Below are 27,638 nucleotides of genomic sequence, written 5' to 3'. Positions count from 1 at the left end.
TTTGCATATTTACTTTCTGACCTATAAAGCACTATACAAATAAAAAGGGTTCTGTGTTTACTTTTTTTTTTAATTAGAAAAAGTAAGGCACATATCCAACATATTGACTCAGTATTACTTATCTTGATTCTTGAACTTCTCAAAATAGGGTAAATAAATGGTGGTGAATTAGGGGGGGGAAAGCAAACCACACAGAATTAACAACAGAAGACACACTATTAATTACTTAGCATCTCTCTTTTGCTTGGTACTCTACTAGGTACCAACAGAACCCAAACTGCTTTTTACAAATTAGAAAGCTACAGCTCAAAAGGATTATGTGACTTGTCCAAGATGTTTTACTTGTGAAAGGCTGGACAGGGACAAAAACCATGTCTCCCTCCACATTTGAACGTGGTGTTCTTTGTACAACTAATCCGTATTTTAAATGTGGGTCCCAAAAGCTAAATTTTCCAGATAAACTCCTTTCCCTAGCACACTTTAGTCTCCAGCATTGCCTAATAGATAGGCACCCAGTAATCATGCATACCTGTGTTTTACACTTAACAGACTTCTCTGAAAAAAAATGTACATTAAAGTAGTTCTCATCATCATCTTATCATCTCGCATTTTACGGTGTTCGCGGGGAAGGGCCTTGACGTGGCAACACCGCTTCTTAACTAACGCTTCCCCTCTCACACCTCACTAACTGACTGCTTACCCTCTCTACCCCACTGTTATTCCTCCACTTCCAGCAAGCTGTCTGTCATCGTTCCCCCTCCCCATTATCAGTGCCACTGCTTCTTCTCTGTCATAGTCATTCTTTATTTTGAGGGCTATCTGGTCATTCTAGCTATGCCATGTTCTCCATAGCCTTCCAATTCTGTGTTTGATATCTTTGAACAGAATGTCCGAAATAATTCCCTAGTTGTATTCCTTATTAACAAAACAAAGCCAAACCCCCATTCCACCCCACCCCACAAAGAAAATTGAGCATAGACTAAAAGAATTATTTAATTTATTTTTTTAACCAAGTAAGTTATATTCCTAAGAATATGTCAGCCCACGAACAATGCCTGTAGTTTATATACATGTAGTGTATATATGCATGTATGGACCCATCATCACGCTTAGGTCAAAAGTTCCTTAAAAACTTGTTTTCAATAAACTGAAAGCTTTGGTATTAATTTTAAAATGTAACACTAGTGCAAAGGTACTTTTGTAGCGGGGATGGGGGTGGAATAACTATAGGGTAATAGATTTCAGTTTTGGATTCTGAGTACATACCAAAAGAGTCCTTGATAGTTTATAGCAAGACTTCTTTACATATAATACTTAGAAGAGGGGCAACATTGTTTTGGCTCAATTTTTGGATAATTTTATTATGGTGGTATGATTTTATCTTGATTTGACTTTTTGCTTTTTGGAAGTTTCTGGTTACTAGGGTAAGTTGAGGCTAATTTGTACTTATTCCTGTAGAATCTTTTTAATGTTTCTTATGTTGGAATCAAGCAAGCCTACTGATTTTTTTTTTTAAGCTTACTGCCACTCTTGTCATCCATTATTGGGTTTGAAAATACTGAAAACTGCGTGCAGGGTTTTTTCAGAAGGCAAGAAATCTATTTTCAACTTTATTACTTTGAACAGCTAAGCAGTTCTCCTTTTGGACAGTGATGAGACAGAGATTGATGCTGATGCTTGAGCTTATTAGAAATGTGGACCAGGGTTTATTTGACCTAGTATCAACCTGTAGCCTAAATTAATTGTAATTTTTTATAAATGGTCATCAAATTCTTCAAGGTTTTTTTTGGTAGTAAGAAATACTATATCAGAAAGAGGAGCTGAAACCAAGGGCTCAAATAGAAAGTAAATGTTTAGAAAATGATGACGGAAACATATATACAAATGTAATTGCTATATGGACTGTTTTTAGAGCTGTAAGAGTGCCCAATAAAATGATCTTTTAAAGTAATTTAAAAATAATTTCAAAAAAAAAAAAAGAAATACTATAGAAGCCATTATACACAATTCAATGTTTTAATTTCAGATAAGAATAAAGATTTCAGACTTTTTTTGAAAATGAATTTATTGGGGCTCATAAAATTTATCACAATACATAGATCAATTGTGTAGAGCACATCTATACATTTGTTGCCTTCATCATTCCCAAAATTCGCTTGCCACATTTCAGACATTTTAGGGTAGCAAAAAATAATGTGGAGACATTTTTTAGGTTTTCTTTATTTTTTACTTTGGCACATGTGCTTGCTGATAAACTGTGTCCTCACCTTGAACGGTGGCCTCCACTTAATTAATTTGGAATAACGAGGGGAGAATCTTCTAAGGAAAGACAGATCGTGCGGCTTTCTGCCTGGGGCACGTCAATCATAACCAGGGGAGGGTTTCCTCGGCTAGGAGGAATCCACACAAGAAATGGTAGAATTTGTGAAGTGTTGACCTTTACTCCCTCGACTGTTTTTAACGTGAACAGTGACATTCCAGATTATTCTTGTTTTCAGAGTACATCCAGGCCATAATGATGATGGAGGAATCTGTACAACACGTTGTCATGACTGCCATTCAAGAGGTGAGCTTGAACTCTGTGTGCTGACAGTTTGTGAAAAAGTAAGGGAGCTAATGAGCTCATGATAATGTTGTTAGGTGGCATCAGGTGAGCTCCGACTGCCGGGACTGTGTGGACACAACAAAACCGCAGGTGTGACCTCTGGACAGGGCGGTGCTCTCCTGTCTGTGGCACTGCCGACTTCCGTGTGGTCCGTGCAGAGGGTGGTTCACTAGTGGCGACTCAGCCGAGCTATCACATTCCCATTTCCAGCTACGAGCAAGAGTTGAAGAAGGGTTATCTCTTTGCTGTGAAGAAACTTTCCGGAACCCCCACTTTCATTAGCCAGAATTTGCTCCCACATCCTAACAGGGAGACTGGGAAATACAGTCTTTATTCCAGGTGGTCCCAGGCCCAGCCAAAATTTGAGGATTCTATTAGAGGGTCGCTATGAGTTAGAATCAAATCCATGGCTTGTTTGTTTGTTACTAAATAAGAGACCATTAAAAATTCTGTCTTGCCTATATAACTTATCTTGTAATTCTACTTTTAGAAATTTACCCCCAAGAAGTCTGAAATGTAAAGATACTAAGCACATTACATGTGTAAGTCCTTTAAAATCCTGTGAGGTTCACACAGCTCTGGTCCCTCTTCTGTAAACGAGGGAGCAGTCATGGCTAAGTCACAAAGAGGGGGTCTGCAGAAGCAGTCTGACTCAGCCGTACCCTTAACCCTGCCGTTGGCTGGGTTGCCTCGGGTTGCATTACTTTTTAGTACTAAAATACTAGAAGTAGTATCTTAGGAAATGGATAAATAAGTTAGGTTATAGTAGTATATTAGAATACTATGTAAGGGTTAAAAGCATATTCTTGAAAATTTTAATGTCAAGGAAAAGCTTACACTGTATTAAGCTTTTTTTTTTTTTTCTTAAGGTAAGGTACAAAGCCCTTGAGCAGTATAATCTCATTTCCAGTTTTTGTTTTGTTTTGTTTTATTTTAATTAACCTGATTGATTAAGTTTGCCAAAATGTACTCTTCCAGATGATTGGAATGTATTTATGCTTTTCTTTCAGGGAGCGCTTCAAAAAGTTCATGGGAAAATCTTACTCTTTCACATCCATTTTTCCACAAACTTTTTTAAGCTCCTTCATGTTTATCAGTTTCTATATAATAACAACTATGACATGAACACAGAAAAATAGTTTTAAATTATATTTTATAACTGAGTAATTCTTTCTATGAATCTTTCCCTAGGAATTTTTTAGAAATTCAGGAAAAGATTGAACATAATACTTTTAACAAACTTTATTAACAGAAATGTGACAAGTATTCATCAGTAAGCAAGTGTTTAATATAATGCCTTCATACAGTCGAATGCTGTAAACCCAGAAGTAAAATTTAAAAATCAAACCAATTGCCATCAAATTGACTTTGACTTCTACCCTGTTTCCCCCAAAATAAGACAGTGTCTTATATTAATTTTTGCCCCCAAAGATGCACTAGGTCTTATTTTCAGGGGATGTCTTATTTTTCCATGAAGAAGAATATGGTACACATTTATTGTTTCTTGTTTTATTAAAAGAGACCTCACGCTTCCTGTCTGCTCTGGCTGCGCAGCGGCCAACAGTGAGCTGCATGGCAGCGCCTGCTGCTACGGTCCAGAGTCCAGAGTTATGGTAGCTTCAGGGGGCCTTATTTTCAGGGAGGTCTTATTTTCCGGGGAGGTGCCTTATATTTCAGCAAGAGACAAACTGTAAGTATGTCTTATTTTGGGGGGCTGTCTTACTTTCGGGGAGACAGGGTAGTGACCTGCAGGACAAAGTAGAATTGCTGTGGTGGATTCTGGGGCCGCCAGTCTTCATGGAGGAGAACACCGTGGTTTTCCACCACAGAGCAGCTGCGCGGATCAGGCTGCGACTCTGCAGTGCACCACTGCCCGCATCAACCATGGTGCCACCAGAACTTTTTGGAATACTCTATAACCAATGAAATGTTGCTTAAAAAAATCGTTTAAAGTATTTAACAAAATTGTGATATTGATAGATAGATAGATAGATATCCTAACATTTTCTTTCTTTAAACCAGGGGTCCTCAAACTTTTTAAACAGGGAGCCAGTTCACAGACCCGCTGAAGGGCCAGACTGTAGTTTAAAAAAAACCTGAACAAATTCCTATGCATGCTGCACATATCTTATTTTGAAGTAAAAAAACAAAAGGGGGAAAAACACCCAGAGGGCCAGATAAATGTCCTCGGTGGGCCGCATGTGGCCCGTGAGCCACCGTTTGAGGACCCCTGCTTTAAACAATATTTAACGTCTCATGTTTACCAGCTCTGGTGATGTGTCGTGGGTTAGGCGTTGGACTGCAAGGTCCAAACAGTAAGGTCAGCAGTTTGAAGCCACCAGCCACTCCAAAGGAGGAAGTGTAGGTTTCCTACTCCTTAACAGTTTTGGAAGCCCTCAGGGGCGTTTGTGCTCTGTCCTGTGGGGTTGCTATGAGACAGAAATGACCTGATGGCAGTGAATTTGTGTGTTTATTTGATTGGTTGGTTGGTTGATTGTTTTTAAATGCACCAGGCTCTGTAGTAGGCAGAAGGATACACCTTGAAAAAGATAGATAGTGGGGCAAATGGGGAGCGAACAGCAAATACAAAAAGAAGAAAATGTTCTGAAATTGATTGTGGTAATAATTGCCCAACTCTTCGTAATACAGTTGAACTATTAAGTTGTATGCTATGTGACATAAACATCAATAAAACTATTTGAAGAAAAATGATAGGTATGGTCTTTTGCCTCACAAAACATATGTCTCATAGAGAACATTGCAAAATAAGCAATTCAAATCCATTATGAAACGTGCCATGACTATACTGGGAACATAGAGGGAGGGTGGGTTGGAAAGGGGGAACTGATTACAAGGATCTACATGTGACCTGCTCCCTGGGGGATGGACAACAGAAAAGTGGGTGAAGGGAGACATCGGACAGGGCAAGATATGACAAAATAATAATTTATAAATTATCAAGGGCTCATGAGGGAGGGGGAGGGGGAGGGGGGAGAAAAAAATGAGCTGATGCCAGGGGCTTAAGTGGAGAGCAAATGTTTTGAGAATGATGAGGGCAATGAATGTACAAATGTGCTATTTACACAATTGGTGTATGTATGGATTGTGATAAGAGTTGTATGAACCCCTAATAAAACGATTAAAATAAATAAATAGTGGGAGAAAAAGAAAAGAAAATGATGACAACAAATGTAGAAATGTGCTTGACACAATGGGTGTATGTATGGATTGTGAAAAGAGTTGTACGAGCCCCCAATAAAATGATTTAAAAAAAGAAAAGTGCCATGATAGGAAAAATACAGAAACACCTGAAGAAAGGGTCTCACTCCACTAGGGAAGACTTCTCAGAAGAAATGAATTAGAGGCTGAGCACTGACGGGTGACTTAGGAGGGAAGGGAAAGGCAAGAGATAAGTGAGAAGCGAACCCTGTGTGGCTTGTTGGGGGTCTTAGAAGAAGTGCCTGTAACAGTCACTGAGCTCAGAATTACTTAGAGATGAAACTGGAGGCATACAATCACTGGAACATTGTTAAAAGAAAAGGAATTTTCTTGCGTATGGAAATAGCCGTTCCTTATTCCTGGTAGGAGCAGGAATACACCCATAATACATTTAATGCTACATTAAAAAAGGAGTTCTCAAAAAAAAAAGGGGTGGGGGAGTTCTCAGGGCTACCAACCTTACAGTAATTTTGGAAACCAATGAAGACTTTTAAGGAGAAAACACATTGAGAAAAATATTATTGAAGAAAGTCCGTGCAGTGGAACCATGAATTGTAGGAAAATACGGTGAGAAGAGAACAGCTAACAGACCGTAACCCAGGGAAGAATGGTGGCGACCTCAGGTAGATTATCTGATAGGCTGGAGGGAAATGGTCAGATTTAATGTTATCAGCGCTGGAATCAACAGGGTTGGTGATTGATTGGACCTTGGCAATCGAGGGGTGACTAGAGAGGTTTATGGATTTAAGAAGGGCTTTTGTAAGATGATAGTGGTTTTGTGTTTTTAAGGAATCTACAGGTCTTTATATAAGCACTTTAAGTTAGTGTGTATATGGAGGGTGGTATAAAATACATATAACACGAAATTGACCACCAATTATATTTAGTACAATGTAGTACTAAATTGTAACCACTATTTAGTTTCAGAAGGTTTTCATCATCCCCCAAAAAAGATAACCTATTCTCATTAAGCAGTTACTCCTCGCTCCCATCCTCCCACCCCCTGGTAACCACTAATACCTTCTGGATAATTCATATAAATAGAATTATGCGATTTATAACCTTTTGTAGCTGACGACTTCGACTTAATCAGGTAATAGCATATATGAGCACCTCATCCTTATCACGGTTAAATAATGACCTGTTGTGCACATTGACTACAGTTTATCAGTGTAACAGTTGATGGGCATTTGGGTTGGTTCCACATTTTAGCTGTGGTGACTAGTGCTCCTTGGAGTTTTTGTTTGCGCACCTCTTCATTAGCACATATATGCAGGAGTAGAATTGCTACATCATATCATAACTATGTTTAAATTCCTGAGAAACCGCCAGTCCCTTTGCCACAGCAGCAGCTGCACCATTTCCCACTAGCAATGTGCGAGGATGCTGGTTTTTCCATAGCCTCCCAGTGCTTGCAGTGTACCATTTTGAAGTTGTTATCAGTCTAGTGAGTGTGAAGTAATATTTCATTGTGGTTTTCATTTGTGTTCCCTAATGAATGCCTAATGATACTGAGCATATTTTTTATACTCTTGCTTGTGATAGTCTTTTGACTACTTATGCGCTAATAGAAAGAAACCACAAGAATGAGAAATTGAGATATAGCAAATGAGAAGATTGCTGACAAATGGAACAGGGCCCATGGGAAGGTGGGAAGATGGAGCTGAGAGCATAAATGAAGGGTTTAGAATTGGACAAGAAGACTGACCCTGGATTGTACCGGGAACAAAGACAGAGAGGCTGGACATGTATGTTGTCAGTTTAGTGGGTTAGGGTATAGGGAATTGGAGAAATTCTACCTGAAAGTAAGGTTTTCTGATAATGTTGTGGATGATTGAGGTTTGAGAAGTGTTGAGAATAATTTCTAAAGAATAAAAGAGACTAATGAGTAGTTAAGCATAAGTATACCTTTTGGGCAGATTTGAAGTCCTGTTGCAATTGGAAGTTATCTTTTAGTAGTGATAGCGGTTTAGCATTTGTTTTTGTTTTGTTTTGTTTTTTTTCTAATGTACTCGCTTGATTGGTTTTAAGGCCAGAAGAGATAGCTAGTCGGATTGAAATTTTGCTAGGAAGAAGTAATGAGGTAAGAATAGAGTTGGTACTATTGAGCTAGAGATTGATTCTAGGCTAGAACAAATTGATTAAATAAACGATGAATCAAGGACAAGCTATTGTTCAGAATCAGAAAGAGGAGCAAAGGTTAAACTGACAAAACCAGTAGGTATTTTTGCAAAGGAATAGAGAGAATGTAATGGTGGAGGACTATGAAAAGCAATGATAAATGGAACACTGGCGCCTAACAACCCCAGGAGTGTCAAGGGACAAATCTACAGCCATCTTTTACTTTGCAGATACTGCACTTTTTACAAATGGAATGTTGTGCCAAATTGTGTTGAGCAGGTCTTGGTACCCTTTTTCCAGCAGCGTATTCCCATATCCTGTGGCACTTGTGGTTTCTTTTCTGCAGTGGATACTATTTTTCCAACGGGAAGAAAGTTTTTCTTTTTAATCTTTTTATTAATATTCTCACTACAAAAGCATGAGAACTGAAGGCAGTATTATTTTACTCTCCCATGAATTACCCCCCTACACACACACACACACACACACACACACACACAAACTTATTGTGCTTTCGGAGCTCTGGTGTCCTAGTGGCTATGCTTTGGGCTGCTAACCACAGATCAGCAGTTCGAAACCACCTGCTACTCCAAGGGAGAAAGATGGGGCTTTATACTCCCTAAAATAGATACCATCTCGGAGACTCACGGGGCAGTTCCACTTTGTCTTGTCAGATCACTGCGAGTCAGCATCGACTCGATGGCAGTGAGTTTGGTTTTTCCGGTTATTGTGCTTTGAACTCTGCTCAGTGCTTTCCTATTCCGTGGCACTAAACTAATTGGTTAAACACATTGGTGGGGCCCAACTCCAGACTCTGACTCAGCAATTCTGGGCTGCAGCCCAAGATTTGCATTTCTGAAAGTTCCTGGACAGTGCTACTGGTGTTGGTATGGGAACCTCACTTTTTTAAAAATCATTTTATTGGGGCGTATACAATTCACCACAATACATAGATCAATTGTGTAAAGCACACCTATACATTTGTTGCCCTCATCATTCCCAAAATTCGCTTTCCTCTTGGGTTCCCGGAATCTGCTCATTTTCCTTTTTCCCCCTTCCCTTCCCTCCCCCCCCCCCCATGAACCCTTAATAATTTATAAATTATTATTATATCTTATCTTACACTCCCCGGCGTCTCCCTTCACCCACCCCTCTGCTGCCCATCCCCCAGAGAAGAGGTTATATGTAGATCCCTGTGATCAATTCCCCCTTTCTACCCCCACTTCCCTCCTGGTATCGCCACTGTCACCCCTAGGCCTGAGGGATTCATCTGTTGTAGATTCCCTGCGTTTCCAGTTCCCATCTGTACCGCTGTGCAAAGACTGGCTGACATAGAAAGATACAGGAAAACATGACATTTCAGATTTTAGGAGAGCAAAGGCTGAAGTCACAACCTGGCGCAGTAAGACATTCCACCTTCTCGCTCTTCCCCTTCAGCTCGAAGGAAGTAGTAGACGATTGGGACCGTTTGAGTCTGCCCTTGATAGTTGTCACATCTGAATTCTGTCCCCTTCTCCTCCCACCCCTACACATCCCCTTTGGATCTTCTCTCTTTACAACACAAGGCTGAGAGAGGATTAGACTTTCATGTGTGAGAGTGTCATCACTAAACAGGCAATTAACATTAGCTGATACTTATGTCTTTATGTTTGTTCTTTAGAAATACATACGTACTTCGTGTTGACATTTTTAACAAAAAGTCAGATTTTTAATATTTAGCCATGTATTAGTTTAATAATTAAGACACATTTGGGGGCTAGGGTGAGAAGAATAAATGAAGCTAAGATCTTACAACTGTGCTTACAGTAAACATGAGTACCGGATTTTCAATCCCTGTTTGTAAATGAAGGCATTGTCCTGGCAGGGAAAAAAAGAGTTCCAGACTGAATTGGAAGGAAGAGAGTAAAATGTTCTCTTAATCCACTTGTTTTCATATTGTACTAACTTAGTTTATATAGCAATGGGAGACAATGCCAGAAGACCTGGTTCATGTTGAGAATCAGAATGATGAAAATATTTTTAAGTGGTGATATGCAAATTAACATAAAGGTTTAAGATGGCTTAAATAGGAAATACTCTTTTGCATTTGCTTTCATCCTAATTTTGATAAAAGTACTGACTGGGTATTTCATGTTTGCTATGTAAGTTTATTATGCAGGATGACTGTTTTTGCTTGGTAGTTAAAATCATTTAAATCTTGATTTCAGTTGATGAGTAAAGAAGCCCCTGTCTCTGTTGGAAACGATGCCTATGTTGACCTGGATCGTCAGGTATCTAATTTAAGTGGTTTGTGTTCATGTGTAGGTTAAAAGGGTTAGATTTTATGTATTAATGCAAAGAATATTACAGGTGAAATTTCTTATGATTTATATTGGCATAATTTTCAAAAACACTGGTTTATACAAAATTTATAAACACCATTTTGCAAGTGGATATTATGCGTTTGTAATTAAATATAAACATGTTTTATAAACCAATTTAAAAAATTAACTTCTTTAACGTATTGTGTCTTCTATTCTTGCCACTACTTTTCCAACAGGTGGTTTTTAGATATCACACTTAACATAATATATGCATATAATTTTTAAATGCATGTAAAAACAGCATGTAATTTTTTTTAATGACAAAAGATTTTACCTCCTTCCTGAACCACAACCACCACCACATTGTTCTGTTGGAAGTGCCCCTTTTACCCTTCTCTTCATCTTCTGAAGCAATGGTTCATCTGTCGGTAGATATTTAAATGCCCTAAAGGGGCAACTGTACTTTTAAAGAAACCCTGCAGTGTATTGTGATGATTCAAGAAATAGGATTTCATTACTTCTTAATAAAATATTATTGTTACATTGTCAGTTTTTATGGTCAAGCTACCTTGGGACATCTGGTCCCAGGCATGAACAGAAATCTTGGTGTTCTTTGTCTTCTCATTTCTTGCCCTGTGGTTTCTAAGTTGTTTTCCAGAAACATCTTTGGATGTGCTATAATTTTAGCACAAGTTGTAGTTTATCTTTCTTTTATATTGTGGTGTTTGAGTTTATAGTTGTTTAAAGGTAAAGTTAGATTTTAATGTCTATATTATACAGGTGTTTGATCACATGAAGAGAGTAAAACTTTATTTTAAATAGATTCCATACTCCACTTAGAGTTTATAAAGCAATTGTAAATGACAACACAAGCATGTTTATTGGTTCATGTTGGGAATTAGAATAGAAATATTTGATATGTAAAATGATGATATGCAAATTAGCAAAAAGACAATATGATTTAAAAGCTTGTATTGAAAATGCTCCAGCCATATAGTTTAACGATCAAAGCCCTTATTCTTTTAGCACAGATTTTACTTTGTCTCATATAGAATCTATTACCAAGAACATTGCCAACTAGCCTTGGCCAAACAGATATGTAATAAAGTTTGATTGAGAGAAAAGCACAGAGTTCACAGGTCAAAATAGACAAAATTTAGGACTAAACGAAATCAAAATTATGAGAGCCTCCTTTTGACTCTAGCTGAAGGATTCTTGATCTCTATCCCCCGCCACCCTAAAAAGTAAAAGGGGGTAAAAGTGAGTCCTGTGTGTAAAAATGTTGTAGTTCGGTTTTGTACATATATAATTAAATTATTAAGGGTTGCCACTTATTGAGGCATTTACTGTATGTCTTTGTTTCTAACCAGTTGAAGAAAACAACAGAGGAGCTTAATGAGGCTTTGTCAGCAAAGGAAGAAATTGCTCAGAGATGCCATGAATTGGATATGCAGGTAAGAAATACTGCTGTATAGTGCAATTTGACAATAACAAACCCTAAGTGAAGAAGGAAAAAAAGAAATTTATGGTTAAAGATAATAGACTGAGCCAAGAAATTACCATAATAGCATTTCTTCCTTTGACCACATTAAATTATATTAAACCCACCAGAAAATAATGCGAGTCTTTGTGGTGTGCTGGTAAACTAATTATCCAGAGGCCTGGGAGTGATTTAAAAGTAAACCAGCACCCTGATTTAATAGTGTCTGCTAATTTCCATAGTATAAGTACTCTCACAGTGGCCGTTTTCAAGTTACAGACCATTACAAATTAATAGTTTGATAGCCAGCTCCTGAATATTTAACATTCACCTCCGAAGTGCAATTAGAAAGGTGCTGTAGGGCTAACAGGAACAAGGACTAAGATGGCTAAACACACTTGTGCTGGTGGCGAGAGATGCTGAAGCAAAACCCCATACAGGCCACAGGTGTGATAGAAGGCTGAAGCGAAGCTCTAACCAGGAGTCTTATAAAGAGCAGTTGAAAAGAAAAGAAGAATTAAAAGTACTAAGGTCTTCTTAGTATCTCAGACTAAGGTCCTTTTCATTTTGGCAGTTTGGGGTCCCCTAATGTAGATAAAGGCAAGTGTCTTGTGGATAAACCTTTTTTTTTTTTTTTTAAACATTTTATTAGGGGCTCATACAACTGTTATCCCAATCCATACACACATCAATTGTGTAAAGCGCATTTGTACATCGTTTCTCAAAACATTTTCTCCCCACTTAAACCCCCAACATTAGGTCCTCATTTTTTCCCCTCCCTCTTGTGGATAAACCTTAAAGCGAGACCCATAAATGTAGAACTTCCAGTTACCCTTATTACTGTTGTTGGGTACCCTGTAGTCAATTTTCAGCTGTGGTAGCATAGTGGTTACACTTTGGGCTGCTAACTGCAAGTTCAACAGTTCAAAATCACCAGCTGCTCCAAGGGAGAAAGATGAGGCTTTCTATTCAGGTAAAGAATTAGTCTCAGAAACCCACGGGGGCAGTTTTACCCCATCCTATAGGCTTTCTGTGCGTCTGCCTCTACTTGATGGCAGTGAGTTTTGGGGAAAGGTGGAGAAATTTGGAGAAGTAAATGCATTGATCTAGTTAACGCCCTTGGTGAAATGAGTTATGATGTTGTATCTGTAAGGACAAGATGCAACAGTGAAAATGAGACATCAAGGAACATAAATAATAGAACTGCCCTAATAATTTCAATATAATATTAAGGATGAACAAAGAAAATCTCACAAATACAAAAATCAGAGAGTAAAGGTTATCAGATATTTACATCAAAGTAAGGGGTGAGTGAAGCTACAAATAATTGGCTCAGTTTTCATACTCATTAAAGCTGGATGATGGGTATATATATATAAGGAATTCATAACATTTTATGCTAGGAGCATTCCACTTTGAAAGGCCTAGGAGTTGATTATTACAGTATATGTATAAAGAAGAAGGTACAATTATAGCATATTTTGGGGGTCTGTAGTAATATTTACATAGTCATAATGTAAGTACTGTTGCTTTTGAAATGGTAGAATTGAACTATAGACAATTGACAAGTGTTATAATAATAAAAATAGGAGTTGATTTTTATGAGCAAGATATATTCTTTTTTAATAAAATCTTTAATAAATTAAAGATTGATAACTAAGATGTGGCATCTGTTTTTGTAAATAATGGGTTGATACAGGGTTGATGACTAAGAATTGACATCTATTATTGTAATAGTGGTTCATTGACACACACCATGCTCACTTATTACATGTTCTCTGTGGCTGCTTTCATGCTACACCTTTAGAGCTGAGTAGTTGCCAACAGAGGCCTATGGCTCTCAAAGTCCAAGATGTTTTTTACCGAGTAATTTACGAAATGGTTTGCCAGGCTCTGGTGTAGACAGATTGCAAAATGAGTGGTACAGTTGCAGAGTGATTACGAAAAGAGAAGGTGAAGTCCAAACGCACACTTGGCTCTGCAGGAAAGTACGGGCACTGTCACAATACGTGAGCTCTAGTGAAATCATGTCAGCTTTATTTCCAATGTTCAGGACTTTTATCATGAAGTAAATACCCGGATGGAGAGGTTGAGAAGTCGGGTGGGAGAGGTGGGAGGGGTACAGCCACTCACTAACCTGACGACGTCAGTGTCCACAACCACTTTTCTCTTCTGTGGTGTAGCAATCATTACATGACTGCCTTCTTTTTTATTCTCTAATCTTGGCTCAAAATCATCTGTTTTATTTAGCCTTAAACTATTTATTGGACACTTAGATGTACCCGGCACTATTTTAGGCCTCCCTGCAAAGACCTGCCAGGGCCAGGGAAGCAGAAGAATGACCTAGTCCCACCTGCTGTTTTAACCCTCTGCATAGCATTTCCCAGTCTGCTTCTTGAGCATATTTATGATTTTTTGTTATATATATGAGTTATTTCTTTTATGTATTTATTATTATTTGTTTTGAATGCATAAGAATAAGGAATTTCCTTGCTATGTCCATAACTGTATTTGTTGTATCGAGAAATTTCACCACTGCGTATCACGTAGTAGACACACAATGTACATTTGAGTGGGTGGATGAATGGGTGGTGGTTGAATACTATGAATCAACCCATAGTTGTTAAAATTCAAAAGTGACCAGGGAAGAAAGTGAGAATTGTGCTCTAACTGTATATGGAGGGAGGGGGAGTGGTGCACATTACTAGAATTTAGAGGAGAGAATCAACTGTATACTTGAGGAATAATAGTATATAACTTTATCTAGACATACGAATTAACAACAAAAGTAAAATTAGGTACAGTTAGAACTTTCTTTTGGGAATGGAAAAGCTCAATAGGAAACTATAGCTTTTCATTATAAGCCCTTTGCCTTGTTTTATTTATTTTAAATAAATCATGGTTATTGTTTTTAACTAGTCATTTTCTTGGCATATAAATAATTATTTCAGCATCATTTGCTAGCCTGATAATTCTAGTATTAAATTTGTAAATCTGCTTACAATTTGACCATATACAAGGTTATAAAGTAGTCCTCAATACAATTCAGAGAATCTGGATCATCAAGATCATGCTCTCTTGGAAGCACAGGGAATCCAGGACAGATACACCCCTCGGGACCAATAATGAGAGTAGCCAGACCAGGAAGGTAAGAGGAAGGTGGGGTAGAAAGGGGGAACTGATTATAATGATCTACATATAACCCCCTCCCGGAGGGACGGACAACAGAAAAGTGGGTAAAGGGAGACATTGGTCAGGCTAAGACCTGAAAAACTTTTTTTGTAATTTGTCAAGGGTTCCTGAGGGAGGGAATGGAGGGAAGGGAGGGGGGGAAATGAGCTGACACCAAGGGCTCAAGTAGAAAGAAAAAGTTTTGAAAATGATGATCGCAACATATGTACAAATGTGCTTGACACAATGGATGTATATATGGGTTGGGGGCTGTAGGAGACCCCAATAAAGTGATTTAAAAAGATCAAGCTCTCCGACCAAAGTATTACTAAAGTTAGAAATCAGAAAGAAAAAGATGAGTTATTAAAAACCCATCCCATTTGAAAACTGTGCTTCTAAGTAATTTATAGGTTGATGGAAAAATCATAACAATTACTAGAGTGTATTGAGAACTGGACAGTAAGAATATAGTCTTACAATATATCAGAGCTTGTGTGATGCAGCTAAAGCATTTCCAAAAGGACAAATATGAAGCATTAATTTTGTTATTTGAAACATGAATGAAATAAATCCAGTGGTATACAGTTGTTGATTTGGTATTAAATTGTGGCTCACAGTGACCCCAAATACAACAGAATGAAACTCTGCCTGGTCCTTTATCATCTTTACAATCATAGCTATACTTGAGGCCATTGTTTCTACCACGGTGTCAGTCCATCTTGTAGGGAGTCTTGTTCTTTTTTGTTGACCCTCTTTAGGATCCAGAAGTTAAAGAAGTATAGAGCTGGCATTTCAGAATCATTCATCCCGTAAATACTTTTTAAGCACTTATCTCATCCACCATTCTAGTTGCTGTAGCTACAATGGGTTTAGGACACAATGAGATATAATTAACAGACCAAAATAGGTAGAGCGTCTTTGTTTTCAAGGTACTTAGATACTAATGCAGAAGACAATAAGCAAAATAAAAATTATATTAGTTTATATTGTGATAACTTCTAGCAAAAAGTAAAGAAAGGAAAGTCGAATAAAGAATACAAGTGGGGAGAAGGAATTTTAAGTTGGTTAGTCAACCAAGGTACCCCTGCAAAGGTGATATTTTTCTAAAGTCTTTAAGAAATTAGAAGACTATGCCGCCTACATTTATGGAGGTATGGCATTATAGATAGAGAGAAGTCTAAGTCATCAAAGACCCAGAACTAAGAGACCCTATCATTGTGAATGAGGGGGAATGTGGAGTGGGGACCCAAAGCCCATCTGTAGGCAACTGGACATCCCCTTACTGAATGGTTGCGGGGAGGAGACGAGCTAGTCAGGGTGCAGTATGGCAACGATGAAACATTTAACTTTCTTCTAGTTCCTAAATGCTCCCTCTCCGCCCCCGCCCCCCCAACTATCACGATCCCAGTTCTACCTTCCAAATCCGGCTAGACCAGATGATGTAAACTGGTACAGATAAGAACTGGAAATACAAGGAATCCAGGATCAATAAACCCCTCAGGACCAATAATGAGAGTAGCCATACCAGGAGGGTAAGGGAAAGGTTGGGGGAGAAAGGAGGAACTAATCACAATGATCTATATATAACCCCCTCCCAGAGGGACAGACAACAGAAAAGTGGGTGTAGGGAGACATCAGACAGTGTACAACATGAAAAATAATAATTTATATATTATCAAGGGTTCGTGAGGGAGGGGGGGAAATGAGCTGATACCAAGGGCTCAAGTAGAAAGAGAATGTTTTGAAAATGATGATGGCAACAAATGTGCCTGACACGATGGATGTATGGATTGTGATAAGAGTTGTACGAGCCCCAGTTAAAAAAGAAGAAGTCTAAGTACCACAGTTGTGTGTGAAAACCCTGAAGTTAGGGTGTACCTGATATTCAAAGGTCAACAAGAATATGAGGAGGAGAGAAGTAGGGAGTGTAGGGGAATAGAAAAAGAAACCAGGGTAGAGCGAGCTTATAAGCCTGTATAAAGACTTCCCCTTTGAGTGACTGGGAAGTCTTTGGATGCTTTTGAGCAATGTGGTCATGTGATCTGACATTTGTTTTAATAGATCATGTAGGCTGCTATACGGAGTATAAACTAAATCAAGGAGAACAGTTAAATTAGGCAAGAAATTATGCTGGCTTAGATTCAGATATAGAGATAGTAAGAACTGATCAAAATATGTTTGGAAGTAAAGCCAGTGATAATTTACCGACAGAGTAAATGTGGGTTCTTGGGCGAGAGAACAAGGACGATGGCCGAGCTACCGTTTACCGAAAGGGGAAAGACTACAGGAGTGGAGATTTATTTGGACACTTTAAATTTGAGATTCTAATTAGACAAATCCACCACTCTTCTGCCAGTGTGTTGTACTGTGGTGGCCTGTGTGTTGCTGTCATTGTGGAAGTTACAGCACACAGGTTTCACATACCAGCGGTCACTAGTGGTGAACAGATCTCAGCAGAGCTTACAGACTAAGGACAGACTATGAAGGAAGAGATGGTCTACTTTTCAGACATTAGATATTGTAAACTTTATGAATAGCAGTGCAATGCTCTCTGATACAAAGCCAGAAGATGACCCCTTTAGGTTGGAAGGCACTCTGAATAAGACTATTAGTTGCCACCACAAAATAGGACCGACCTTGATAAGCATGAAGCACAGCTTTTGGGACCTTCACTTACTGATGGAGCATGACTTAAAATGAGAAGAAACAGTTGGAAACACCGTTAATAATCAAAACATGCAGTGTACAGAAGTCTGAATCTATGAAAATTAGAAATCATCAAAAAGGAAGGAGAACAACTAAAGATTGATATCATAGGCATCAGTGAGTTTAAATGAGCTAGGATTGGCATCCTGAATCATACTGTCATATGGTTTACCATGCTAGGAACAGTGATTTCAGGAGGAATGGTGTTGCATTCATCGTCAAAATAACATTCCAAGATCTATCTTGCAGTACAAGCTCTGATGGAATAATATGTGTACCCTTACAAGAAATCCAGTTAATGATACTATTATTCAAACTTACACACCAACAGCTAAAACCAGTGATAAAAAATTGAAGAATCATATCAAACTCTTCAGACTGAAATTGATCACATGTGAACAGGACGCATTGATAAAAACTAGTGATGGGAATGCAGATGACCTCAGTGAGGAAAGACAGTAGTTGGAAAATAAACTTGGTGATCGAAATGAAGCTGGAGATCACAGTGTAGCATTTTTCAAGATCAATGACTTCTTCATTACAAATACCTGTTAACAACATAAACAGGTGTACACATGGACCTCATAGTTGGAGTACACAGAAATCAAGTTACCTTTGTCGGTAGGAAGACACAGTAGAGAAGCTCAATGTCACCAGCCAAAACAAGGCCAAGAACTGACTGTGGAATAGACCATCAGTTACTCCAATACAAGTTCAGGTTGAAGTTGAAAATTGAAGAAGTCCATGAGAGCCGAAATACAACCTTGAGTACATCCCATCCATCTCAAGAACAGATCTGATGCATTAACAGTAATGACCAAAGACCAGACGAGTGTGAAACGGCATCCAGAACATCACACATGAAGAAAGCAAAGGGTCATTAGGACCAGGAAGGAAGAAAAGACCAAAGTGGATGTTGGATGAGACTCTGGAACTTGCTCTTGAATATAAAGTAGCTCGAATAAGTGGAAGGAGTAAAAAAGATCAAGTAAAAGAATTAAACAGAAAATTTCAAACGACAGCTTGGGAAGACTAAAGCATAATAAAATGTGCAATAACTTGGAGTTAGAAATAATGTACAAGTACCGTATTCCCTAATCTATCCACTCACTCACCTCTTGTTGAAAATTTGAATTGTTTCTGGTTTTATATCTATTACAAGTAAAATGGCTATAAACATTCTGCATTTTTGCGCACTGCTTTTCTTTCTCTTGCTAAATACCGAGCTGTTGACTGGCTGGGACATAGTGGCTAACTTTAGCTTTCTAAGAGTATGTTTCCTAAAGTAGTAGAAATGTTGTACATTTCAATCAGAAATGTTCCACGTCTTCACCAACACTGGGTAGGATCAATCTTCTTAACCATTCTAGTAGGAATGTAGTTTTAAGTAATTTCTGTGTCAATTTGCATTTCCATAATGGCTACTGATGAGTATCTTTTTGCATGCTTACATGTTGTCCATTTGTCTTCTTTGATGAAGGATTTTTTTAAATGTGATAGAGAATTCTTAAATATATACATATATTAATTTTAAAAAAGAATTCTTGCTTGCTTTTGCATATGAGTTTTTTCAAAGTTCTTAGAAAAAACAGGACTAAATGATTATGGAACTTTTCCATAAGTTTCTAGAAGCCCTTTTGACTTGCATTGACCATGCAGTATTTCAGAATAATGTAGATGTTTTAAATGAAGGTTAATTGTACTTCATTAAAAACAGACTTTTAAAAGACTTTCATTCTGAATGGTTACAAGTGATTGTGCTGATGTCACTGCAATTGGAGGAAATGACTGCTACCTTCCTGTATTCTAACAGGTTGCAGCATTGCAAGAAGAGAAAAGCAGTTTGTTGGCAGAGAATCAAATCTTAATGGAAAGACTCAATCAGTCTGATTCTATAGAAGACCCTAACAGCCCAGCAGGGAGAAGGCACCTGCAGCTCCAAACTCAACTAGAACAGCTCCAAGAAGAAACATTCAGGTAAAAGGCCACTTAGTAAAATATAATTTTTAAAAATTTCATAATTATCCTTTAAAGTTAACAACATAATATTAAGACTTCTAAATAGTTGCAGACACAAGAGACACTAAAGAAAAAGGTAAAATTTCCAAAGCCTTTAGGTAAAAAGTTTAAATAATTTACAAAGTCAAATAAGTGGAGTCTGATTTTTCAAAAACAACTTAAAATGCAAGGAGCAAGAACACCCCCAATCTGTGGAGTCTCTTTCAACTCATAGTGACAGGGCAGTGTAAAACTGACTCATAAGGTTTCAAATACTATCATCTTTATGGAAGCAGACTGCTGCAGCTTTCTCTTGTGGGTTCCGATCTGATCTTTCAGTTAACAGCCAAGTACTTTAGACACTTTGTTACCAGGGCTCCTAGCAAGATAAATTGGACTTTTTTTTTTAATTCAACATAAAAAGTATGAACAAAGAATTTTCATATCTTACTAAGCTATCCTTCATTCACATAGCCTTCAAATAATCAAGACTATAGAAGAACTGTTTTCATCTTGTAATATTTTAGCGGATTCTATACTCATAAACCTTTCTTGGGGCCTCTTTTAGAGCAGGAGTCAGAAACTGTTTCTATGAAGGATCAGATAATAATCGCTTAAACAGCAGCGCGTTTATAATCATCTCAAACTGGAAATGATCCAAATATCCATCAACTAGTAAATAAATGACTAGGATATGGTATAGTCATGAAATTGAGTACTATTCAGAATAAAAGGTTCAAAGTGCTCTGCATATATTCTACAAGTACAAGCCCCCAAAACATTATGGTCGACACACAAAAAAGCCACGGACACAAGATGACGTGTTGTATAATCCAACTTAAATGATCAGAACACAATTTTTAAAAATCATTTTATTGGGGGCTCACAACTCTTATCACAATCCATACATACATCTATTGTCTCAAGCACATTTGTACATATGTTGCCACCATCGTTTTCAAAGCATTTTCTTTCTATTTGAGCCCTTGATATCAGCTCATTTTTTCCCCTCTCCTCCTCCCTCCCTCGTGAACCCATGATAATTTACAAATTACTATTATTTTTTCATGTCTTTCACTGTCCAATGTCTCCCTCCACCCCCTTGTCTGTTGCCCATCACCCTGGAAGGGGGTTATAGGTAGGTCATTGTGGTCAGTTCCCCCATTCTCCCCCCATCTTTCCCTGGTATGGCTACTCTCAATATTGGCCCCGAGGAGTTTATCTGTCCTGTATTCCCTGTGTTTCCAGCTCTTATCTATACCCATGTACATGCTCTGGCCTAGCCAGATTTGTAAGGTAAAATTAAGGTCATAGTAGGGGCAGGGGGAAGCATTAAAGAACCAGACGAAAGCTATGTGTTTCATTGGTGCTACATTGCACCCTGACTGGCCCGTCTTCTCTCCACGACCCTTCTGTAAGGGGATGTTCAATTGCTTACTTACAGATGGGCTTTGGGTCTCTACTCCACACCACTCCCCCGCCCATTCACATTATGATTTTTTGCTCTGGGTCTTTGATGCCTGATACCTAATCTCATCGACACCTCATGATCACACAGGCTGGTGTGCTTCTTCCATGCGGGCTTTGTTGTTTCTCAGCTAGATGGGCGCTTGTTTATCTTCACACCTTTAAGACCCTATCTTTTGATAGCCGGCCACCATCAGCTTTCTTTACCACATTTGCTTATGCACCTGCTTTGTCAGAACAAATTTTTTATAGACAGAATGCAGATTAAGTTAAGTAGTGCTAAGGAGTGGAGCTGGAATTGACTCCATAAAGGCATGAGGAAACTTTTGGGGTGATAAAAGTATTCTAAAACTGATTTTTATTGATGGTTACATTACTATAAGTTTGCCAAAATTTATTGAATTACACATTTACAGTGATTGCATTTTATTTTTGTAAGCTTCATAAAAATCAGTAACTTTCATATGTATATATAGTAATCAGAATATTTCATGGTGATGAAAATTCCATTTACAATAGTGACGAAGAAGAAATTTAACAAGAAATATATGAAAAATTCTAAACCCTCTTGAAAGATCCAATAAAAATATCAGTGGTCTTGGGGGGAGCAAGGAGGGAGGGGAAGAAAAAAAAAGAAAAATGAGGAGCTGATTCCAGGAGCCCAAGCGGAAAGCGAGTGTTTTGAGACTGATGAGGGCAACGAATGTATAAATGTGCTTTACACAATTGACATATGTATGGATTGTGATAAGATTTGTATGAGCCCCAATAAAGTGATTAAAAACAAATTAGTGTTCTCTAAATTGATTTGTAAATTCAATCTCGATGAAAATAACAAGCTATTTCTTTCTTTTAATTAATTTTTTAAAGCAGCTTTATTGACACCTATCCTGCATATCATACAATTCATTCAGTCATATCAAGAAGAGTTGTACAATCATTAAAAATAAATTTTAGAGCGTTTTCTTTCTGTACTCATTGTTATTTAACGCTCTCTATTTTCCACCCAACCTCCTCTACAGTACCCACAAGAAACCATTAATCCACTTACTTTTCCCATAGATGTATCCGTCCTGGATTTCAGATACAGATATACACACACAAAAGACAATAATAAGAAAGTTGGAAACATAGGAAACCTCAATTTAAAAGGAAACAAAAAATAGTAAAATGTAGAACAAATTTAAAATGGGTCAAAAGGAAGATCAAATGATAAGGTTTTAAATAGAATTAGTTAATACAGTAATTCATGGGGAAGCTCGAGAAGACAAATGGGAAATATGATCATGACATGTGCAAAGTCATCGAAACCCAAAAGGGAGGAGCATGCTCAGTATATCTTAAACTGAAAGAACTCGAGAAAAAATTAAGCCTCGAGTTGCAATCTTAGAATATTCTGTGAGCAAAATAGTAAATGATGCAGGAAGCTTTAAAAGATGATGAAAAGAATACACAGAGTCACTGTACCAAAGTAAACTAGTAGACATCCCATCCTTTCAGGAGGTAGCATGTGAGCAAGAACCAATGATGCTAAAGTTCAGTCTCCCAGAAGGCATGAGGCAAAACCAGGCTCCAGGAATCGATGGAATACCAACTGAACTGTTTCGACAAGCTGATGAAGCACTGGAAGCACCCACTCCTCTGTGCCAGGATATTTTGAAGACAACTTCTTGTCCAACTGACTGGAAGAAGTTTTCCCCTGTCACCAACCTCTGTGGTCAATCTAAACAGTGCTTAATCATTTAAGAGTTCAATCTGCACAAATCAACAACTCAGGATTTGGGTTCGGAGCCTGTGTATACTTACGTATCTTCCATTTCTCAGTAGTATATTAAATTCTATGCCACTGGATACATTAATGACACCTTCAGTAGAATTACTTTATACCCAAGAGGGATGATTGATAGTGTTCTCTATCATAAAATGATAATAAGGCCTCTAAAGTGAACCAGAGACATCCATAATCCATAGGCATGTGAATGGATTTGGGACTTACACTTAATTTTAGCCCCGTCTAAGAACAATTAGTTCTTATGACATGGCTCTGCTCCACGGTCACCTTTGTGAAGAGATCACTGAAGATATGGCTACTATAGCAAAAATGTGGTGAGAAAGCAGATGGTACCTGACTATCAAAAAGAATAGTGTCTGAGGTCTTAAAGGCTTATATTCAAATAGCAGCCATCTAAATGACCATCTAGGTCCACATGAAAGAAGCACACCAATCTGTCTGATCCAAAGATGATAAATAACGAAATCCAAATACGAAGGAGGGAAAGGTATCAGAGTTTAAATTGTGAACACCTAATTTGCAGAATGCTATGAATGACAGTGGGAGCCAACATCCATCTGCAGGGTCCCCACATAGAGTAAGCCTCTGGTGGATCCCCTCTGGCCCCAGTTGAGGGACATGAGTAACCTTGCTAGCAGACAGAGGCTATTATAAACTCAATTATGGGGGGTGGAAGGAGGTCAAAATAATGGTGCCTGGTCATTTGATCTCCCTTTTGACCTATTTTGGATTTGTTCTAGTTTTCAGTATTTCCTGCTTTTTTCTCAATAATTTTTTCCTCTTTTATTCTATTTAATGTTGTTGGTCTTTTCTTCCTTTCTTTTTAAATATATTTGCTGTTTGGGGGTGGGTTTTGTTTTTATTTTAGTTTTGGTTTTCTTTGATATGTTTCCAGTGTATGAAGCACAGGTGGGAGGGGTGTGTCGAGACAATCACTGGTAAATGGCTTCTCAGGGGTACAAGGACCGGGAGGGTGGAGGGAAACGGGAGCAAAGAATGGAATATAGGAGGGGGATACAATACAATACAGGGGAGGATGTTTAGAACTGATTGTGGTGATGTATATACAACTCTTTAACAACTGAACTGTGGAAGTATGATACTGTGAATTCTATCTCAATAAACCTACCAAAAAACAAAGCAAAAGTTATTTTTATTAAGCATGTTATTAACGTAGTTAGTTATTACATTATTAATGTAAAGATTAATGGCTGTTTTTCAAGTGAATTGCACAGCAGTTTGTGTTCTTCCTCAGCTGCCATTTCTGACATGGTAGATACTGTAGACATGACCATGTGTGCTGCTGAGTCAGCTCCCAGTCACGGCGCCTTACAGGCAGAGGAGCACTACTTCAGAGGGTTTCCACGCCTCGCAGGTCCTTTCCCTGCAGGGCTGCAGTGGGTTCCAAATGCAGATCTTTGGTTCGCAGTCAGGCATTTATTGATAGAAAAATACCAGGGTCTTCAAAAAGTTCATGGGAAACTGGAATGAAAAGGTAAGGGAATTTTCCCACAAACTTTCTGAAGCCTTCTTATATAAACATAGTCCTTGAGATTTTCATTAATTTTCAGAGCATGATGGGATGCTGAAGCCAGTTTGAGAACTCCTAGTCTGAAAACAAATCAGTGGATATTAAAATCAAAGCATGAGTTTACTCTCTTGTTTATAAATATTGGCTAGTTTTAAAATTATGGTTTAAGGAAATAATATTTAGAATTACCTTAAATCTTCATGATGAAATAGAATCTAATGCTTATATTTGTTTCAGAGTATATACTTGTAATATTATGATTTAATTTTCACAATTAAGTATTTCATCAGTAACATATTTGTGTATCTAAGTATTTTTATGTTACAGTATTATCAGATGTAAAGCTTCTGCCTCATCTTTATTATGACAGTATGTCTTTAGTTTGTTTTACATATATTTTAAGTAAACAAATCCAATTAAAGAGGAGTAGGACCAGTATTATTCCTATTTTGGAAGGAAACATATATGAGTAAAAATGAGGAGCTTATACCAAGGGCTCAAGTAGAAAGAAAATGCTTTGAAAATTATGATGGCAACAGATGTACAAATGTGCCTGACACGATGTATCTGTGGATTATGATAAGAGCTGTCTGAGCCCCCAATAAAACTACTTTAAAAAATAAAGAAATAAAATCTAAAAACAAAACAAAACGAGAGTATTCTCCACAAATGTTAATGGTAGTTATCTACTTGGATTAATAAACTCTTATTTTCTTTGCTTTTATGTATTTTATTAATTTTGTACAAAGAACATGTTAATTTTGGGAAAATATTATTTGATATAAAATTCCTGAATAGAGGAATGGCTTTTCTAGTTTTAGATTTTCCACAAGCTTTTGCACAATATGGCAAATGGCATAATAGAATTTGCCTTGTTTTGTGTAGTTTAATTTAGACTTTAGAATAATATAGCTTTTATATATATAATATACATATGTATATGTATGTACAGTGTGTATTTGTATAGCTTGTGGCACCAAAAGTAGGGGAAAAGGACAGGTTTATTCTTTAGTATTCTTATTTTCTTTCAGTCCTTTAAGGAGAATTATTAGGCAGTAAGTAGTACTTTCTTGATCTCTTTTGCTTTTGGTTACAGACTAGAAGCAGCCAAAGATGATTATCGAATACGCTGTGAAGAATTAGAAAAGGAAATCTCTGAACTTCGGCAACAAAATGATGAACTAACCACTCTGGCAGATGAAGCTCAGTCTCTTAAGGATGAAATAGATGTTCTTAGGTAAACCTTCTTCTCATCTCTTTTGCTGCCCAGAACTGCTCTACCATTACTAACTAGTACAAGCTATAGTGCTGAAGAGCCAGACTGCCTGGCTTCAAAACCCTGTGTTATCACTTAACTAGCCTCCTTGTAACCGCTTTTTATTTTTCTTGTCTGTAAAATGGAAATATCAGCAACTCACATACTCTGGTTATTTTGTGAGTAAAGCAGTAACTCAGGTTATATGAGGAATTGAATTTGTAAACTTTAGGAATGCCTTGGAAGGGCATCTGGCAAATAAGTGTTATGTGTTTTTAAATAAAATGTGTCATCTCTGACGGTGCTTCTTGCCCTCATAGCATGGATCTTTTATCCTGGCTACCTGTTTTTTAATTTGGAGCCCTCTAGACACCTCCAGATCCAGGAACATCCCACGAAGCTCACACCTCATTTTCCCACCATTCCGCCTCTGGGTCATCTGTTACCCTCTCAGATGATTGCGGCTATTTTTCTTTCTCATCACCACCACCCCTTTCTAATTTTGTTCTGAAAACAAATAGAGAAAATTATATAGTGATAAAATAGTTTGTCCTACTGCACATTACTGATCTCTTTACTGGATTCCTGACACTAGTCTACCATTCTGTTCATCAATAGTTAGTTGCATCACACATAGCTGTTACATATTTTCATAATTCTTCTAACCTGACTGCCTGTGCCACCACACCTCCACCATGCCTTATTCTCAGGAGCTAACCTCGTCTCTTACTGCACAGAAAAGGACATGACTGTTAAACTTTCCATACCCGGTGCCTCCTTCACCCCTAAAAGCACCCCTGGATTCTCAGCCATCGTTTCTGTTTTCGCTCTGAGTGCAGAACTGTTAGGTTCTTCCTCATGCCCAGTGCTAAATCCTCCATCGATGCTCCACCCAGCGACTATGTTGCATCAATTATCCTAAAACTTATAATAAACTTAAAAAATAAATTGTCCTTTCTCTCACTTCATTCATGTATATAAAAGGAGACAAAAATGTGCTACTCGTTCCTCCTTTTTAGATACAAATTTACATTGCTTAAGCTCAAACTTGGGCTTGGTTCTCAGTCCACTAAAACTTACCACTGCCGCCTCCTTTCCCAGTACTCGGTTACTGTAGTTATCGGTAACATAGTGGCATGGACAATTCATCTGGGCACTGCACAAGCCTATACTCTATTTCTGTGCTACCTAGAACTCTGCTGGCTACCTACTATGTGATAGCCTTACATTATTTAGCAGTTCCTATGACACATTTAGCTATAATTTTGCCCAGCACAGAAATTAACCTAGAATCACTTTGGGGCTCATATCATTAGAACATGTCTCTTGGTAATCTCTCTGGGTTTGGCACAGTCTGGAACACTTTTTCACCTGTGGGTGTGTTTCTCAGCTCTAATTCCCTGTCTCATTGCAGACATTCTTCTGATAAAGTGGCTAAACTAGAAGGTCAAGTGGATTCCTATAAAAAGAAGCTAGACGATCTTGGTGATTTGAGGCGGCAGGTTAAACTCTTAGAAGAGAAGAATACTATGCACATGCAGAACACGGTCAGTTTAGAGGAAGAGTTAAGGAAAGCCAATGCAGCTCGAGGCCAACTGGAGACATACAAAAGACAGGTAAAAGAAAAGCCATAACCTTTGGACACGACATTGTCAAGCAAGGTTTCTGTTATAACAGTATGCGTGTTAAAATGTTTTGTTTCTATAGTCTATGTTTTTCTCCTCACTCTTATGCAGAGGTTGTTATTTATTGGTCTCTCTAGCATGATCCTTTAATTATTATCTTTTTACTTTTATTTTGAAATTTTTAAGAAATATAAAAAGTAAGCGAATAATGAAATAAGCCAGGCTTAAGAGAAAAAACAAGCTCCTCCCTAATCAGGGATAACCACTATCCTGGCTCCGAGTTTTATTGTTCTCATGCAATCTTGATGCAAAAGGACTTTAGAAAATTTGTGGGGAAATGGAATTTCAAATAATGGGATTTTTCC

At 37.8% G+C, this 27,638-nt stretch overlaps 1 protein-coding gene across 3 annotated transcripts in view; it reads left to right on the top strand.

Moving 5' to 3' along the window:
* Positions 1-27,638, top strand: part of HOOK3 (hook microtubule tethering protein 3) — a 124,824-nt gene that overhangs the window by 57,729 nt on the left and 39,457 nt on the right. For all 3 annotated transcript variants that reach the window (XM_004707566.2, XM_045286646.1, XM_045286647.1), the window contains 6 exons: positions 2,499-2,566; positions 10,153-10,215; positions 11,619-11,702; positions 19,419-19,582; positions 25,490-25,630; positions 27,063-27,264. In XM_004707566.2, the coding sequence (XP_004707623.1) occupies positions 2,499-2,566; positions 10,153-10,215; positions 11,619-11,702; positions 19,419-19,582; positions 25,490-25,630; positions 27,063-27,264 (722 nt within the window). The remainder of the gene's footprint in view (positions 1-2,498; positions 2,567-10,152; positions 10,216-11,618; positions 11,703-19,418; positions 19,583-25,489; positions 25,631-27,062; positions 27,265-27,638) is intronic.

This window comes from Echinops telfairi, unplaced genomic scaffold, assembly GCF_000313985.2.
Source record: "Echinops telfairi isolate 266 unplaced genomic scaffold, ASM31398v2 ScPeMD7_9;HRSCAF=40, whole genome shotgun sequence".
Lineage (NCBI taxonomy): Eukaryota > Metazoa > Chordata > Mammalia > Afrosoricida > Tenrecidae > Echinops > Echinops telfairi.
This window is presented reverse-complemented; position numbering and strand designations above follow the sequence as displayed.